The sequence below is a fragment of the Mus musculus genome, chromosome 13, assembly GCF_000001635.26.
Source record: "Mus musculus strain C57BL/6J chromosome 13, GRCm38.p6 C57BL/6J".
In the NCBI taxonomy this organism is placed as follows: domain Eukaryota; kingdom Metazoa; phylum Chordata; class Mammalia; order Rodentia; family Muridae; genus Mus; species Mus musculus.
In genome coordinates this window covers 92449130-92466593 of record NC_000079.6, presented here as the reverse complement: position 1 = coordinate 92466593, position 17464 = coordinate 92449130, and the positions used below count along the sequence as shown (strand labels likewise).

The 17464-nt window shown below is 41.6% G+C and overlaps 1 protein-coding gene across 1 annotated transcript in view; it reads left to right on the top strand.

Annotated features, from left to right (window-relative positions):
* Fam151b (family with sequence similarity 151, member B) overlaps positions 1–16974 on the top strand; it is a 34412-nt gene extending 17438 nt beyond the window's left edge. Inside the window, exon 6 of the mRNA NM_001163627.1 lies at positions 16342–16974. Coding sequence (NP_001157099.1) covers positions 16342–16510 — 169 coding nt within the window. The 3' untranslated portion in view covers positions 16511–16974. The remainder of the gene's footprint in view (positions 1–16341) is intronic.
* The last annotated feature ends 490 nt before the right edge of the window (positions 16975–17464 follow it).

The window sequence follows — 17464 nt, the reverse complement described above, 5'->3', positions numbered from 1 at the left end:
GCCAGTGTTCAGCATTAAATGCATAGCAGCACCAAGCCAACCCCTAACAGTTATCACCGTACCAGTGTAAGGTGTAGAGAGAGCATGAAAGTTGCACAGAGTGTACTGGTGTGTGTGTGCCTGCAATCTAAGCACGTGGGGAGCAGAAGCAGAAGGATTAGCAATTCAAGGTCAACCTCAGCTACAGAGACTTGGAGTCTAGCCTGGGCTATATGAGACTCTGTCATAAACAGGGGGAAAAAAGCCATGATATACTAACTATCGAAGGGCAGTGGGTGAAAGGAGGAATGAAGACTGATGAGGTCAGCACAGATTCCCTTCCCAGCAGCCCTTAAGAGCATGGCGTTAACCCCGCCCTCCACAGTTTGTGCACGTGGCAATTCTGAGTAAATGTTGTCATCTTCCAGTTCCAGACAAAAGGTTGTTTGTCTTTGAACACTACCATTACAGAAATCTTTTTCACCCAAATTTTTAATCATTTATTATACAACAAGAAATTAACTGGGGTTGGGAAGGTAGCTTGGCAAGTACACGTGTTTGCCATGAAAGCTGAAGACCTTATCATTCCTGCAACCCATGTAAATGTGGAGAGAGGAACTGACCCGGCAGTGCTGTCCTCCATATGTGAGCCATGGCATGCACACGTGTGTGCGAGCGTGTGCATGAACGCACACCACACACTACACACACATACAGACACATACATACACTCATACTAATACTATAAGAATACATTTTGAGGACTGGAGAGATGGCCCAGTAGTTAAGAGCATGCATCGCTCTTGCAGAGGACCTGAGTTCAGTTCCCAGCACCCATGTCAGGTGACTCTCAGCTGCCTGTCGCCCCAGCTCTGGGGATCACACCGCTGATGGCATGTGTACTCAACTGCACATGCCTACACATACTCATACATACATCTACATACTTAAAAATAAGATCTTAAAATAAATAAATTTAACTTAGCTGTACCATATATTAAATGTTGAAGTATGCTCTAAAGGTACACATATTTAAACAGTTTGGGTAGCACTTTCTGGGGCCAGTAGGAAGCCCAGATGTCACAGAGCATAGAGTGGGGATAAGCTGGCACTGCAGCTATCAAAGCAAAGGGTTAAAAGCTACTTAAGAAGTATTTAACTGTCTAGAAAAAGCTATGTGTACGGCTTTTCTTATTCTTTTTGGCAAATATATTTCCATTGCTTTAATACTTGAATATTAAGTTGCTAATGCAGGAAGAACAGACTAGGGTGGGTTTTAAAAAGGATTTATTTTATGTGTACAGGTGTTCTTTACCTGTGTGTACAGTGCCTCTGCAAGAGCCACAAGTGTTCTTAACCACTGAGCAGTGTCTCTACCCCTGAGGCTAGCTTTTTAATGTAGTTTTAGAGTAGAAATTTTTTTCTTGGTGTTAAAGGTAACACATCCAGAAGCTATGAAAGAAAAGTTTGCTATATTTGAATATATAAGAATCAGAAATTCTGGTAAAATAATATTATGATACATGTCAGAGAGAGATTAAGAATTCTAACACATAAAACATTTTTTACAGCTGTGCAGTGGTGGTGCACGCCTTTAATCCCAGGAATTGGGAGGCAGAGGCTGGTGTATTTCTGAGTTCTGGACCAGCCAGGGCTACACAGAGAAACCCTGTATCAAAAAAATATATTTTTTACAATCATCTGGCAAAAGGCCCAGCTTAATAATTAACCAGGTTGGAGAGAGTAGAGGAAGCAGGCGTGTTGTGTACATCATAGATGTAAACTGATTTCTTTCCTTAAGGAAACAGTGGGCGTGTTCATAGATTTTTATCAATAAGGGTTTATCTACCTAGGAGAAGTTCATGTAAGCACAGAGAAGGACTAGCAGAGTTTCAAAGCATTCCAAGTCTCCTCCATTCAGAAACTGGCTGAGTATATACGGTATACTCTCATAATGGAAGATTAAGTACTTGTTATAGGTCATGCTGTAGGCTTGGCGCTTTAATAAGGACAGACCACTAAAATAATTCTGTTAAGTGAAAAACATTAAAGTTCACAATGATCTTGTAGTAACTATGATTCTACTTGCATGAGAAAACTGAATCATAAAATATTTATAGATGAATTAAACATCAGGTTGTTTGAGCAGCTGTAGCTGGCATCATGGCAAAAGAGAGGCATTGGCCAGTCTCAGACCATAGTGAGTCAGGGTCTCCACTGCCAACAACTGAAACCAAACCTGGCCAACAAGCAGAAAGGAGATGTATTGAGCTAATAAGGAGGTCTTTCTTTTTTTAATTTTATGTGCACTGGTGTTGTGCCTGCGCATGTATGTCTTGGTGAGGGTGTTAAATCCTCTGGAACTGGAGTTAGAGACACGTGTGAGCTGCTTTCTGGGTGCTGGGGAATTGAACATGGCTCTTAACCACTGAACAATCTCTCCAGCCCTCAGATTATTTTATTATTTTTTAAAATATTTTTTAATCTTTTTTTTACAGTCCAGTCCTTATCCCCATCCCAGTCTGCCCTCTGACTGTTCCAGATCTCATACCTCCTCCCCCAACCCCCATCTCCAAGAGGATGTCCCTATTCCCCCACTGCCACCCCCCTAGACCTCCCCACTCCCTGGGGCCTCCAGTCTCTCCAGAGTTTGGTGCATCTTCTCACAGTGAGGCCAGTCAAGGCAGTCCTCTGCTGTATATGTGTTGGGGGCCTCATATCAGCTGCTGTATGCTGCCTGGTTGGTGGCTCAGAGTCTGAGAGATCTTGGGGGTCCAGGTTAGTTGAAACTGCTGGTCTTCCTATGGGGTCACCCTTCTTCTCAGCTTTTTCCAGCTTTTCCCTAATTTAACCACAGTGGTTCCCGGCTTCTGTCCATTGGTTGGGTGTAAGTATCTACATCTGACTCTTTTAGCTGCTTGTTGGACCTCTCAGTGGGCAGCCATGCTAGGCTCCTGTCTTTTGCCCTGCATGCAGCTGAACTCCTGGGAGGCCTTCAAACTGTGGGCTCTTCAGAGGAGCAGATAAGCTGGTGATCTGCCTCAGCAGAAGGTGCAGGCCGGAAAGGAGATGGTTATTTTTATAGTGTGCAATGCTTTAGACATTGTCTTGGGCAGGCATGTCATCATTATTAACTCATTATTATCACTAACACTGCTTCTAGTTTTGTTTGTTTTAATTAGTGTTGAAGAATTACTCTGAAGTCAATTAGCATAGTATATTAATTTTGAAAGATTATTATTTAAATTATGGCTCTAAATTAAATTGTAAAAATTGGATTCTTATACAGAACTCTAGCTTTTGAGAATATCTTCTTAGGCCCCCACTTGAGAAGCATTTACACATAAACAGGTTCTTTATGTGGATACGGCGGACCTAGCAATCGTACAGGGGCGCCGTGAGGTTGGAGCCACAGCTGTGGGGAAGCCTGGCCAAGGCTGCGCTTCGTTCCTGTGCAGTTTTCAGTATTCCCACTGATTTGTCATGAGGGTTATGAAAGGCCATGACTGATCTCCTGAAAAATTTGCAATTCACAGAGGCACCTGCTAATCTGAGAGCCAACAATCAGAAATAAGCCTTCCAAACAGTCCTGGTGGGCCTTGAAGTGCAGACGAGCAAGCACCAACAGACATGGCTGGGCTCTCAGTGTTCTGGAGTCTAAGAACTTTTAGAATGTTTTTTGTTTTCTCTTAAGCAGAAACTGCAGATTTCTTAAATATCTAGCATTAAGGCTTTCAAACTGAAAGTGGTGGATTATATATAAACCTTTTTTCCCCTGTGGTTTTAAACATGGCAGTTGGTCATTACCAAAAGCCATTTCAATGACCTAGACAACCGTATACAGTAAGTTAACAGTAATTTATAAAGCTTGGGTCTTTTTTCCATAGTAAATTGTCTCACAAAAATATATAGAGATAATATTTTTAAGAACAGTGAGTGATTATTTTCATCCTTCATTCTGAAGCTATATAAAGCATTAGAGAACATCAATAGTTAGTTAACCCATGACCCGTCTTCTCACAATAAAGATAATGTTTGATAAATAGTTTGTAAAGTAATGACTTCTAGTTACATAAACAGCATAAATTACCAACATTTAAAATGTTGTTCTCAAGTAGTTGTTTGTATTTAAACAGTCTTTTTTTTTCATTTTTTTAATTAGGTACTTCTTCATTTACATTTCCAATGCTACCCCAAAAGTCCCCCAAACCCTCCCCCCCACTCCTCTACACACCCACTCCCACTTCTTGGCCCTGGCATTCCCCTGTACTGGGGCATATAAAGTTTGCAAGTCCAATGGGCCTCTCTTTCCAGTGATGGCCGACTAGGCCATCTTTTGATACATATGCAGCTAGAGTCAAGAGCTCCGGGGTACTGGTTAGTTCATACTGTTGTTCCACCTATAGGGTTGCAGATCCCTTTAGCTCCTTGGGTACTTTCTCTAGCTCCTCCATTGGGGGCCGTGTGACCCATCCAATAGCTGACTGTGATCATCCACTTCTGTGTTTGCTAGGCCCTGGCATAGTCTCACAAGAGACAGCTATATCAGGGTCCTTTCAGCAAAATCTTGCTAGTGTATGCAATGGTGTCAGCGTTTGGAGGCTGATTATGGGATTGGGATCCATCCCATAAACAGTCTTTTAAAAATGATCAGGAAAAGTCAGGACAATGGTAAACCTTAGGTTGTCATTGGAAATATCAGTCGTTTTGACACCAAGTCTCCTGGGTGCTACATTGCATTGTATTTCATTATCTGTTCTCCTTAATGGACTACATGCTGTTTTCAGCGTGTCATTTTTATCAAGTTCTTTTAGCCTTTGCATGTGTGTATGTGCGTGTGATACGCACTCATGTATGTATGTGTGATGCATGAGTGTGTATGTATGTATGTATGCAGATACATACATGTATATGTATGTGTGATGCACATGTGTGTATTTATGTGTGTGATGCATGTATGTGTATGTGATGCACACATGTGTATGGAAAACCTTTACCCTAATGCAAGTATGGTGTAAAAAGTTGCCTGAGGCTTAGAAGACTGTGGAAGCTAAGCCTTTTTTTAGTGATATGATATAATTTTCTCCTTCAATTTATCCCCTAAGTATTTGTCTCAGGAAGTAGTTGAAAACAAGTAACTAAAAGAACACTAATCATTACCAATGAAAAGACAATTTAGAATTTCTTTCGGCCTCATTTTATTAGTGAATAAAGACAAATATGTTTTTATTTTAATATTTTACCTATCTTCAGTCGGCATTAAAATATACTTCACACGCTCTGTGTGTGTGTGTGTGTGTGTGTGTGTGTGTATGGGGGAGGGTGCTGGGTATTTCATTCCTGCCAGGCAAAGCACTTCTCCAATGAACTACATTCTCAGACCTTAGATTTTTCTCTTATGAAAAGTGTATAGCTTATGGAAGGGCATATTTTCTTCAATAGCCATAAAAAAGTCTAACACAAAATAAGTACAATTACTCTTTAAAGGTATGCCATAAGTATCACTGTTCTAGATACAAAATAAGTAAAATTAAACTATACACCAGTGTTTCTCAACCTTCCTAATGCTGCAGCCCTTTAATACAGTTCCTCGTGTTGTGATAACATGCAGCCATAAGATTATTTTGTTGCTACCTTATAACTGTAATTTTGCCCCTGTTATGAGTTATGATGTGACTATCAGATATGCAGGATATCTTACATTTGACCCCAGTGAAAGGATCATTTGACTCCCAAGGGGACTCGACCCACAGCTTGAGAGCCGCTGCTTTGGATAGCATGCAGTGACTGTCATTGTACCGGCTCAGTGAGCAGTTTTCATCCCAGAACTTCTAATTGTAGAGGTTATAAAATCTTGTCATTGCTACAGCTCTGATGGCCTTATACAGCTCGAGATGAGAAGAAGTAGCAAATTTATTGTTTATTTTAAGTTAAAGCAAAAGCTTTGAGATGTTTATCTAAGTTGATAAAAACCACAAAATCTGATTGTAATTCTACCTAAAAGACTGAAGGTTAGGTGCTGGGACCACCCTCGTCGGTGGCTAGTGTGCCTTGCATAGGTGAGGCCCTTAGCACACCTCACACCTCCAAACAAACAATAACAAACCCTCTATTGCATTTTGTCTATGGTCTGTATTACTAATGAATTGGTGTTTTAAAAGATCTTTTTAAAAACTGTGTGTGTGTGTCTGTGTGTGTCCACACAAGAGAACATGGGAACATGCCCACATGAACACTGGTAGCTGCAGAGTGCAGACAAAGGTGTTGGGATCCCTTAGAGCTGGATTTATAAGTGGCTGTGAGCAACCCCCATGTGGACCTGGGTCCTCTGCCAGAGCAATCCATGCTCCTAACCCCTGAGCAATCCTTCAGTCGCTAGAGTTACTGTTTTGTATTAGTCTTTTGCTGCCCTCATGCCCTGCATATATATAACATATATGTAATGTTCATTTACTGTGTATAGGAAGGAAGGTCTTTTTCTACATGCTTATATACAAATCTTCCAATACTTTTATCATTTTAAATGCCTTTCAGTTGATTTTCAAGTTTTCAAAGCAAAAAAAAAAAGTATAATCTCTTTAAACAATATTTTCTCTTCCTTTTTAGCTATCATTTCTTTTCCCTTTTAAAGGCATGCTGCTTAGTGTTTCCAGAACAAGGGTTCACAGCTAGGGGAAAGGTAGCTCTGCAGCAGATAATGCCTGAGGACAGCTTGGTTCCCCAACCTTCTGTGTGTGGCAGGGATTCTAGGATTCATCTTGTGACACAAGTCTTGACTGTGTTCTGTACTGCACTGGACACCCCCAGGAGGAAAAGTGTCTCACATGATGACATAATGCCCATATGGAGAATTTGAGAAAAGAGTCCAATTATTAGTGATCGTGGGCATGCAGATGCTTTCCAAATCCTGCAAAGATGCCAGTCTAAACAAGCATCAAAATTCCAGTGGGTGTTCAGTCTTCCCAAATGCCTTTTCAGTTCCTATGAAAGCAGTCATGGCCAGGTGGGGTGGCACACAACTTTAATCCCAGCAGCCAACAGAGGCAGGTGGATCACTGTGGTTGAGGCCAGGCCAGTCTGTATAGCAAGCTCTATCGAGGCTACCTCCCTCCACAGAATATCTTCTTCTCTATCTGTGCTTACTAATAGAATATGTTTTGTGCTATTTTGCAGTGTTTTGCCATCCCATCACTTCCCCGTGTGTGTATGGCATACCAGTCCTGTGTGTGTGTGTTTCAGTGCCAATTCTGTGTTCACCTGCATGATTTTCTTCCCCAGTTTTAGATATGAGGATCCTGTGCATGTCATAAAATGTCCTGTACTTTCTTACATATTCAGAGATATCCAAAATAACATTAAAATGGCCTATGTGTGAAATGTTCTACACCCGAGGCTTTGGGGAATGCTGGACTTGAATAGCTTTCTATTTACTGATTAGAAAATGATTTGTTTCTGTTTTAGAAGATAAGTTTCATAAATCATATTCTTGTAGAAAATTGTTCATTTTGTCAATGTTTTTAAAATTATTCAGCTACAGCTGACTGAAATAATCTGCTACTCTCTTAGTTTCTTACAAGTCTTTAATTCCTTAATGTAGCTGAACTTTCCCACTAGTTTCTTGTTTAGGCTGGATAGTTTGCATGTATGGTATATGCATGTGTACATCTTCATACGTGTGCCCGTGTGCGTACAGACACACTCACAGGCCAGAGAGTGGTGTCATGTATTCCTCAGGCATTTTCCACCATATTTTCTGAGACAGTGTTTCTCACTGAACCTGGTGAGGATGGGTGAGGCTGGCTAGCCACCCTGCTGTAGGAGTTTGTCCCCCCACCCCCATGCTGAGGTTGCAGATCTGTGCTCCAACCACCACACCCTTCCTCTACGTGCGTGCTGGCCATCCCCACTCAGGTCCTACTTCTGGGACAGCCAGGACTGCCTAGAGAAACCCTTTCTCAAACAAACAAACGAACAAGTTTTACCCACTGGGCTATCTTACCTCCTCGTTCCTAGACTAATTCTTTAAGTGGGATCTTTGGTTGGATTTATTTTTCTGGCTTATGACTTAGTAATTCCTTCCTTTTCTTCCTTGAAACATAGTTCTTTTCACTTCCTGTTGGAGGCTCACACTGTTGGTTGTCATCTTTACATTTGTTAGGATAACGCTCTGAATTACTTATGTTAAGATGGATGTAGACAACCGCTGTCTTCCTCTGCCCCGTGCTTGAGCTGTATCCTCTCGGTCTTCTGGAGCTTCCAGCATTGCTGATTTGAACTATGCTGCAGCCGTGGCTCTTTCTCTTTTAGTCTCAAACATTATTTGAAAGAAAAATTTTAGCCATCTAAATGATAACTTCTATCAGTCTCACTTTTTTAAAATACTTTCTGCCTTTACTGTCATGTAAGGAGATAATGTCTGTATTCCTACTTTTTTTAAAGAAGAATATTTGGTGGTGAATCTGTTGACCTATTTCTAAGTGGCTTGCTCTGTTTCATGGTTCTATGTGTCTTTTATGCCATTAGCATGTGGTTTTGATTACTGTGGTTTTGTAATGTGGCTTTAAATCAAGAATGTGATACTTCTAATATTTTTCTTCTTGCTCAAGAGTCTTTGGATGTTCAAGTCTTCTATGGTTCCATATAAGCTTTAGGTTGACTTATTTCTATAAAAATGTCATAGGTACTCTAGTGGTTTGAATGAGAAGTATCCCTCACAGGCTCAGGTAGTTGAACACTGGGTCTCCAGTTGGTGGTATTGCTTGGGGAGAAGTCTGGGTGGTGCAGCCTTGCCAGCGTGTGTCCCTGGAGATGGGCATTGAGATCATAGAGCTCTGCCCATTTGTTTTCTGTTTCGCGCTTATGGTTACGATATGATCTCTTAGCTTCCTGTTCCTATCACCATGCCTGCCGTTCACTGCCATGTGTCCCCACCAAGGACTCTTGTTCCTCTGCTACTGTAAGCCAACAAAAACTGACTTTCCATGAATTGCTTCTGGCCATGCTGTTTTATCATGGCAACAGAGAAGCGACTCATTCATAAGTTGGTGCTAAGAGTGGACTGTTGCTGTGAGGAACCTGATCGTTTTGGAACTTTGGGCAGAAAAGTGGCTGAGTGCAGTAAACAGAGCTAACAGCAGCAAGTAGAGCCTGGAAAAGAGCTGTGTAGAGAGCAGTGCAGACTCTGAGGAAGGCCTGGCTCAAGACTCCAGAGGAAAGCGAGGACTTTACAGCAGCCAGGCTGCAGGCCGTTCCTGTGATGCTCAGCAGTGGTTCTGGCTGCTTTCTGTCTTTGCTATAAGAACTTGCTTGAGGCTAAATTAAAAAGTAAAGGAGAATTTCTTTAGTGGAAGACATTTCAAGACTGCATGTTGCTTCTGTGGTATGGTTGTTGTTGATGACACTTCTGCAAGTTTACAGTGAAAAGAGCAAGCTGGGGCAAAAGGAACACAAATGTACCACCAGAAAAGAAAAAATGCAAATTTAGTGTTCTAGCCCAGGTGTATCCCAAAGACAGACTGTAACTGTTATGGAGAGATGTCCTGCTCTGCCCTGGAACAAACCTCGAGGAAAGACCCTGCAAGCTCCAACTTATGTAAGAAAGCCTAAGGCATTTTCTGCTCCTAGAAAGCAACTGAGTATAAGAGATGCTGCTGGTGTGATTCAAGGGACCAGAGTCCATCTCAAACTGAAAGCCTGATTTGTCAGACTCATCCCCATGGTGCTGCCTTTAGAGGCAAGACAACAAGGGATTCATGGATTCTTCCTCCGAGGTTTCTAATTGCTGCTGAGGTCAGGCCGCATGTGTGTTGGAGTCCGTGCATGAAGGCCCACAGAGGCCAAGAGGCTATGAGAGGACTCGAAGCTGTGAAAGTGGGGCCTGATCTGCAGGAAGAAACTAAAAGGTGTTAGCAATGCTAGACCCCTGAGACAGCTACCAAGAAGAGCTACACACTGGGAGTGGGACTAGCCCAAAAGATAGGTGCATGTTGCAGGGAAAGAGGCATCTAAGCTCCTTAAGCCCAAATGTCAGACACAGAGCTACAGGCCTGGTGTTGTGACCCTGATAGACTTTGAACTTTCTTAGGCCTGGTATTTCTTCACTGTGCTCTCATTCCTCTCCTTAACAGTTGTAATCCATATACTGCTCCATTGTATGTTGGAATATGTGATTTTTTTTAAAATAGAGGGTTACAGTCAACAGATTGCCTCGAATTTCAGAAGAGACTTTGGAATTTTATTAGTGTTAAAAACGTTAAAGACAATGGGAGCTTTTGAAGGTGGACTAGATGATATATGCCCATGAGCCTGTGGAGGTTGGGGAGTGGGATGTAGCGGTTTGAATGAGAAATGTCCCTGGTAGTTTCAGGCATTTGAACACTTGGCCCCCTGTTAGTGCTGCCTTTAGGGGAGGTTTGGTGGTACACAGTTGCTAGAGGTAGTTCATCCGTCACTTGGGGAGGGCTTTGAGATTATGAATCCTCGCCTTGCTTTCAATTTATGCTCTGTGCTTGTGATTGAAATGTGAGCTCTTAACTTCCTGGTCCCACTGACATGCCTGCTGCCTGCTGCCATCCCTCCCCACCATGATGGGCTCTTGTCCTTCTGGACCATAAGCCAAAGCTCACCACTTTTGGTCATGGTGTTGTATCCCAACAACAGAACAGTAACTATTACAGGTACTTTAATTAAACCTCATTGTTTGCTTTAAATAGGATGGATGGATAAACAGTGTTAATTTATACTCATCATCTTCAATCTACAGATATCACACTGCATGTGTTAAATTTATTTTGATTTAATTCTCTGTGATGCTCTTGAATTGGAATTGTTTTCATATTTTCTTTTTTCTTATTTATTGTTAGTATACAGAAATGCACAGATTTTCATGTTATTTCATTATGCACCTTTACCATCTTAGTATTCGATTGCTTGAAGAGACACCATGACCAAGGCAACATATAAAAGAAAGCATTTAATTGGGAGCTTGCTTATGCAGTTTTAGAGGGTGAGTCCATGACCATCACGACAGGAAGAAGACAAGCAAGCATGGTACTGTAGCAGTAGCTGAGATCTTTTTTTTTTTTTTTTCTGAAAAGGCCCTACTATGTGTTTTCTTTTTTTTTTTTTCCATTTTTATTAGGTATTTAGCTCATTTACATTTCCAATGCTATACCAAAAGTCCCCCATATCCACCCACCCCCACTCCCCTGCCCACCCACTCCCCCTTTTTGGCCCTGGTGTTCCCCTGTACTGGGGCATATAAAGTTTGCAAGTCCAATGGGCCTGCCATCTAGGCCATCTTTTGATATATATGCAGCTAGAGTCAAGAGCTCCGGGGTACTGGTTATTTCATAATGTTGTTCCACCTATAGGGTTGCAGATCCCTTTAGCTCCTTGGCTACTTTCTCTAGCTCCTCCATTGGGAGCCCTATGATCCATCCATTAGCTGACTGTGAGCATCCACTTCTGTGTTTGCTAGGCCCCGGCATAGTCTCACAAGAGACAGCTACATCTGGGTCCTTTCGATAAAATCTTGCTAGTGTATGCAATGGTGTCAGGGTTTGGATGCTGATTATGGGGTGGATCCCTGGATATGGCAGTCTCTACATGGTCCATCCTTTCATCTCAGCTCCAAACTTTGTCTCTGTAACTCCTTCCATGGGTGTTCAGTCTGGTTCCTCAGAAAATTGGACATAGTACTACCGGAGGATCCAGCAATACCTCTCCTGGGCATATATCCAGAAGATGCCCCAACTGGTAAGAAGGACACATGCTCCACTATGTTCATAGCAGCCTTATTTATAATAGCCAGAAGCTGGAAAGAACCTAGATGCCCCTCAACAGAGGAATGGATACAGAAAATGTGGTACATCTACACAATGGAGTACTACTCAGCTATTAAAAAGAATGAATTTATGAAATTCCTAGCCAAATGGATGGACCTGGAGGGCATCATCCTGAGTGAGGTAACACATTCACAAAGAAACTCACACAATATGTACTCACTGATAAGTGGATATTAGCCCCAAACCTAGGATACCCAAGATATAAGATATAATTTGCTAAACACATGAAACTCAAGAAGAATGAAGACTGAAGTGTGGACACTATGCCCCTCCTTAGATTTGGGAACAAAACACCCATGGAAGTAGCTGAGATCTTTGAGAGAGAAATTGGACCCAGCATGGGTTTTTGGAACCTCAAAGCCCACTCTCCCAATAAGGCCACACCTAATCTTTCCTAAGCCGACTGGGAACCAAGCATTCAAATATCTGAGCCTCTGGGGTCTATTCTTATTTAAACCACCACATTTATTAAATGTATTGCTTTGACAGCTTTGTTTGTTTGAATTAGCACATATTATTATAGATTCCATTATGCTGTTTTGTGCATTCTTTTTGTTGGCTCCTTCTCCTACCGCCCTTCACCTCTCACTAGCTCCTTCCAGTCCTTTTCTGCCCCAAGTGGCCCTTATTCTGCCTTTATATCACATGTATTCATTTACCATCTTACCCCTTCCTTCTAAACTTCTTACTCTCCTTAAAGGTCACCTTTTTACTTTTATTGACTCTGCTCCCTTCACATATAGTAACTAAAATCTATGGTCCTCAAACGGGAAAAAAATATATGGTATTTGTCTGTTGCACAGGATTATCTCTGGAAGACATGCACAAATATCTGCTTACCCCAGATAGAGAATTGATGACAAACCGAAGTATTGATATCACCAAAGTCTAACTTGGTAAACCCTTGAGTTTATTTGGGTTATTTCCAAGATTGTAGGTAAAAGTTTACTTACAGTAGCATGAATGACTCAGAGGCGTCTGCATCACAAAACGTTCACCCCAACACAATGATGATTACGAAATGATGATTATAGAGTCCCAGAACTATCTACTTAACTGGCCAGCAACTTTACAGATCAAAGTCTCCTCTCCTCAGCAGGCCTTACTGCTTAGAGAAGGAGGAGAAGGTGGAGGAGGAATAGGAGGGGGGGAGGGGAAGGAGGAGGAATAGGAGGGGGAGGGCAAGGAGGGGGAGGAAGAAGGGGAGGAGGAGGAATTGGTGGTGGTGGTCTTCTGAGTCTGGTAAATTTTAGGAACTTCCTGAGACTTGTGAGTTGTTTACTTCCTGAATGTTAAGTCATCTTCCTTAGTACTTCCTAGGTCTTAAGGAGTTGTCTTGAGGATGGAATCTTAATTCAGAGAAAATTGTCTTTCTGAGCTTGAGATACTTTATTTAAAATTATTTTCAGCTATATTTTCCAACAAATGTGATATCATTTTTGTTTATGGCTGAATAAAAACCCACTGTATATATATGTACCACATGTTCTTTAGTCATCTGTTGATGGAAGTTTAGGATGATCTCATTCCTTACTGTTGTGAATAGTGGACAGTAGACATGAATGTGCAAGCATCTGATAGGATGTGGGATGCTTTGCATGTATGTCTGGGAGTGCCTTACCTAGGTCTTTTGATAGTTTTATCTTCAGTATTTTGAGCAACCTCTACAGAAATCTCCTCACTGTCCTGCAGTCTGATGTCCACCAGTATCCTCACTATGCAGTCTAGTATTCCACCACTGTCCTCACTATCCCTGCCATCTGATGTCCAGTGGTTTCTCTTTTCTTGCACTCTCTCCAGAACTTATTGTTTTTTAGTGCTAATATAGAACCTCAAAACTTTTGTTTTCTTTTCTTTGGTGGCTAATAAATGGAGAGTTTAAAAAATATTATTGGCTGTTTGTGTCCTTTTGAGAAATTTCTATTCGATTCATTAGCTCATTATTGATTATAAGATTTGGGGCTTGGATGTTTAATTTTCTCAGTTCTTTCTGTTTTCTAAATGTTAGCTATGAGCGCTGCGGGCACAGGCTTCCTTCTCTTCGGTAGGCTGTGTGCTCACCCTGTTGGTGGTTTCTTCTGCTGTGCAGAAACTTTCTAATTGGATGCAATTCTCTTGTCAATTCTTGGAGTTGTTTCCTGTACATTGAGAGCTCATTTCAGAAGGTCCTTGCCTCTACCTTCTTCCCTATGTTTTCCTCTGCCAGTTTCAGAGGCAGCTTTCCGTCAGAACTATCTTAGCTGTCATCCAGAGTTCTAGTGAATTGTGCTGTTGTTTTCACTCGTGACCAGAAGCTTTTAAAATCCCCCCTCTGCCTTATTTAGTGTCTCCCTGTGCATTCAAAAGTGTGTGTTTTAGGGGTTGTGGATGTTGGTGGAGTGCTTGCCTAGGATACAGAAGTCATGGATTTGATCCTCAGAAGTAAATAAGTGACAGAAGTGCATCATCCAGTCTGAGTGTCGGCTTAGGTCTGTGGTGTCCCTGGCTACTGCTTTATAGTTCTAGTTGAGCATACATATTAGGAAGTATTCCAATGTCATTAAGGCTGGCTTTGTGGCCTATAATTTAATTGATTTTAGAGAAGATTTCATCTGCCACCACAAAGTCCTTATTCCCTGTCAGTCGGGAGAGGCATCCCACAGCTCTCTCTTGCTCTGTGGCACAAGTTAGAGCTAATGCTTTTTTGATATTTGGGGGAGGGTCTGGAAGACACCCCCCAGGGAACAGAGTAGGGTACTGAGGTCCCCCACTATTGCAGTCAAGACCTATCTGACCTTGCATGCCCTTTAATGTTTGTTGTCTAAAGCTGAGAGTCCTAAAATTCAGTGTATAAATACTTCTCCTTGCTTTCTGCCTTCTCTGTGGGTTGTTCCTTTATGAACATGTAGCATGCTTCTCCATCTCCTGTGATGAGGCTGGGGCCCGTTCTGCAGTGTTATGCACATGTAGAACAGGTGAGAGGAGAGGATCCAAGGGTAGGATGTGATGAAGCAGGGACACACAGATGCCCCAGAGTTCTGGCCACCCACAGTTTCTTGCTTTGTGTTTTGGTTACCTTAACATTCACTTTATAATAATTGGTTTAAAAAAATCTACACTTCTGATTTAAATACCATCTGTGATTTTTTCACAATATAAAAAAATTTTAAAAATATATCCTGAGAATTGATTTAAATGAATCCAGTTTAAGATATCCTTTAGCAATTTTATTTATCTTATTTCAGTTTTAATAAAATGGAGAGCTATTTAATGAGGCAGAAATGACCTGGAAAATTCTTTTCTTAACCTAAATGATCATATCTGTGTCTTGTTATAAGGTTCGTTACCATGGAACCCAGATAAATTAATAGATTCTATCTGAGAAAAAAATACATAGACTTAAAAGCGAATGTTCACTCCTTTCTTTTCTATGACCTGTACCATAGTTTAAAATTCTTCTCAGTGTGTCACGTGTCACTTCTGGGAACAAAGTCTGAAACATTTCCCTCTGTTGTATTTCTTTCTGCTCAAATCTCCTCAGGACAGGAGCTTAGCAAAGTCATGCCCCCGACTCACCCTGTGTCACCATTAGTAGCAGAAATGCCTAGGGCTGTCCCCTGGATTCTCACAGGTTTATGGGAAACTAGGGTAATGACTCCTGGAGAGTGCCATTTCCAGGCCGGGCTCCACAGGAAAAAGGAAAGCAAAGCAGATACTGCCCAGACTGGGGTATGTTTGTACGCATGTGAAACTTAACAGGTACTCTTATTTTAAAAATTGTCTTCTTCCTTGTTTTCATCTTCTTTTTGCATTTTCTGTGTGGTGAGGGTCGCATGTGCCTCACAGTGTGCATGCAGAGGTTGAGGACAACTTACGGGAGCTGGTTCTCTATCTCTCCCCACCAGTGGGTCCCCAGGATTCAGCAGTGGGTCCCCAGGATTCAGCAGTGGGTCCCCAGGATTCAGCAGTGGGTCCCCAGGAGTGAGCTCAGGTCACCAGGCTTGGCATTGGTGCTTTAACTGACAAGTCTGCTCACCAACCCTCTCGCGCTTGTCAATGATATCTCTTGGCATTCAGTCACTTCATGAGAAAACCTCAAAGGCATAGTGGCACTGTCACTAGTGGCTGCATCTTGGGAATGACAGTGACTCTTGATCACTTCACAGTCTCTTCCCATCATGCATTTTGTTTCAGTCTGACCAGGCTATTGAGAAAACTCTGGTTTATAGTTGTAATTTTATGTGGAGGACTGAGTCTTTGATCAGCAGCAAAAGTTTTCATCAGCTCCTTTTACAAACCCTGAGTCATTTCCAGTGCTACAGCGTGGGTCCCTAAGCCACCGAGCATCTCACAATTGAAATATAGAAATTACATAATTTATACGGTGGCAGTGGGGATCTGTTTCATTGCTGATCGCTTTGATGTTGCTGAAGGACGGGACGGGAGCAGGGCAGTGTGGTTAGACTGTGGGCTTTGGGGGATTCTCCATCCGTTTCTTATCTCTCCATTTTACCTGTTCACTTCTGTTTTTATGCAGGTACAGCTTAACTGTTTGGACTGGAAAAGATGACATTTATTCCACTGAGGATTTACTTTACATTCGAGACTACTTTAATAAAACCCAAGTTTTCTATGATATTTCAGAACCACAAAACCATGAATTTAAACAAGCCATTGGAATTCGAGGCCATTCTCTAAGAATATAGTTCTTAATTTTATATATATATATATATATATATATATATATATATATAATTTCTTCTAAATCATGTTCTCTTTGGTTTCCTTTGCTTTTTGCTGCTTTGGTCTCAATCAATGGCTGTATTAATTGTAATTATTGACTTATGCTAAATGTATCTAATCAGAAATGTTTATTGTGTGTTTCCTCTGATTTTATAATGTCTCATGGCAGAACATATCTGTACTTTGCCAACTGTAATAAAATTGTTTAAAAATTATAGTAACAGTGTTCAAGCTGGGTATGGTAGCATGTGCTTATAAAACCCCAGGACTTCTGGGACTAAAACAGGAAGATCAAGAATTCAAGACTAGCCTGGGCTATATTGTGATGCCCTGTCTCAAAAGCAAATGTTTTATAACGTCTCTATAATCCTCACACATTAATTTTGTAAAAAGGTTTGAATTAATAAATGAACTACTTTTTGATGAAGTTAGATGTACAGTATATTTGTCCAAAATGAGGTTCTCTCTATCTAACCCTTAGCACCTTTGTTGAGAAGTGTTTCTGCATTTGTTTGTTATGTCTATGTGTATATATGTTGTGGTGAGTGTGTGGAGGTCAGAGGACAACGTGGAGAAGTGGTTCTCTCCTTCTGCCATGTGCATCCTGAGCTCGGCAGCAGCAAGCAGCTTTCCTGCTGAGCTAGCTTTCTGGCCTAATCGTCTTAAAGCAATAGTATGTAATGGCTAAGTGACATTCAAGATGCTGCCACTCAGACTAAGGTCTAAAGGAACCACTCAGATTAAGTAAGGTCTAAAGGCCTCCTAAGGAGCAAGAGAACTTAAAAGGGAGCTGTGAGGCTTATCCTACTGCAGGTATATTATGAATGGTCAGTTGTGTGGGAAAACGACAGCACGCACGGCTTCACACACACATGACCGCAGAGCACCTTTGGCCTAAACATAAAAGCTGAGCCTAC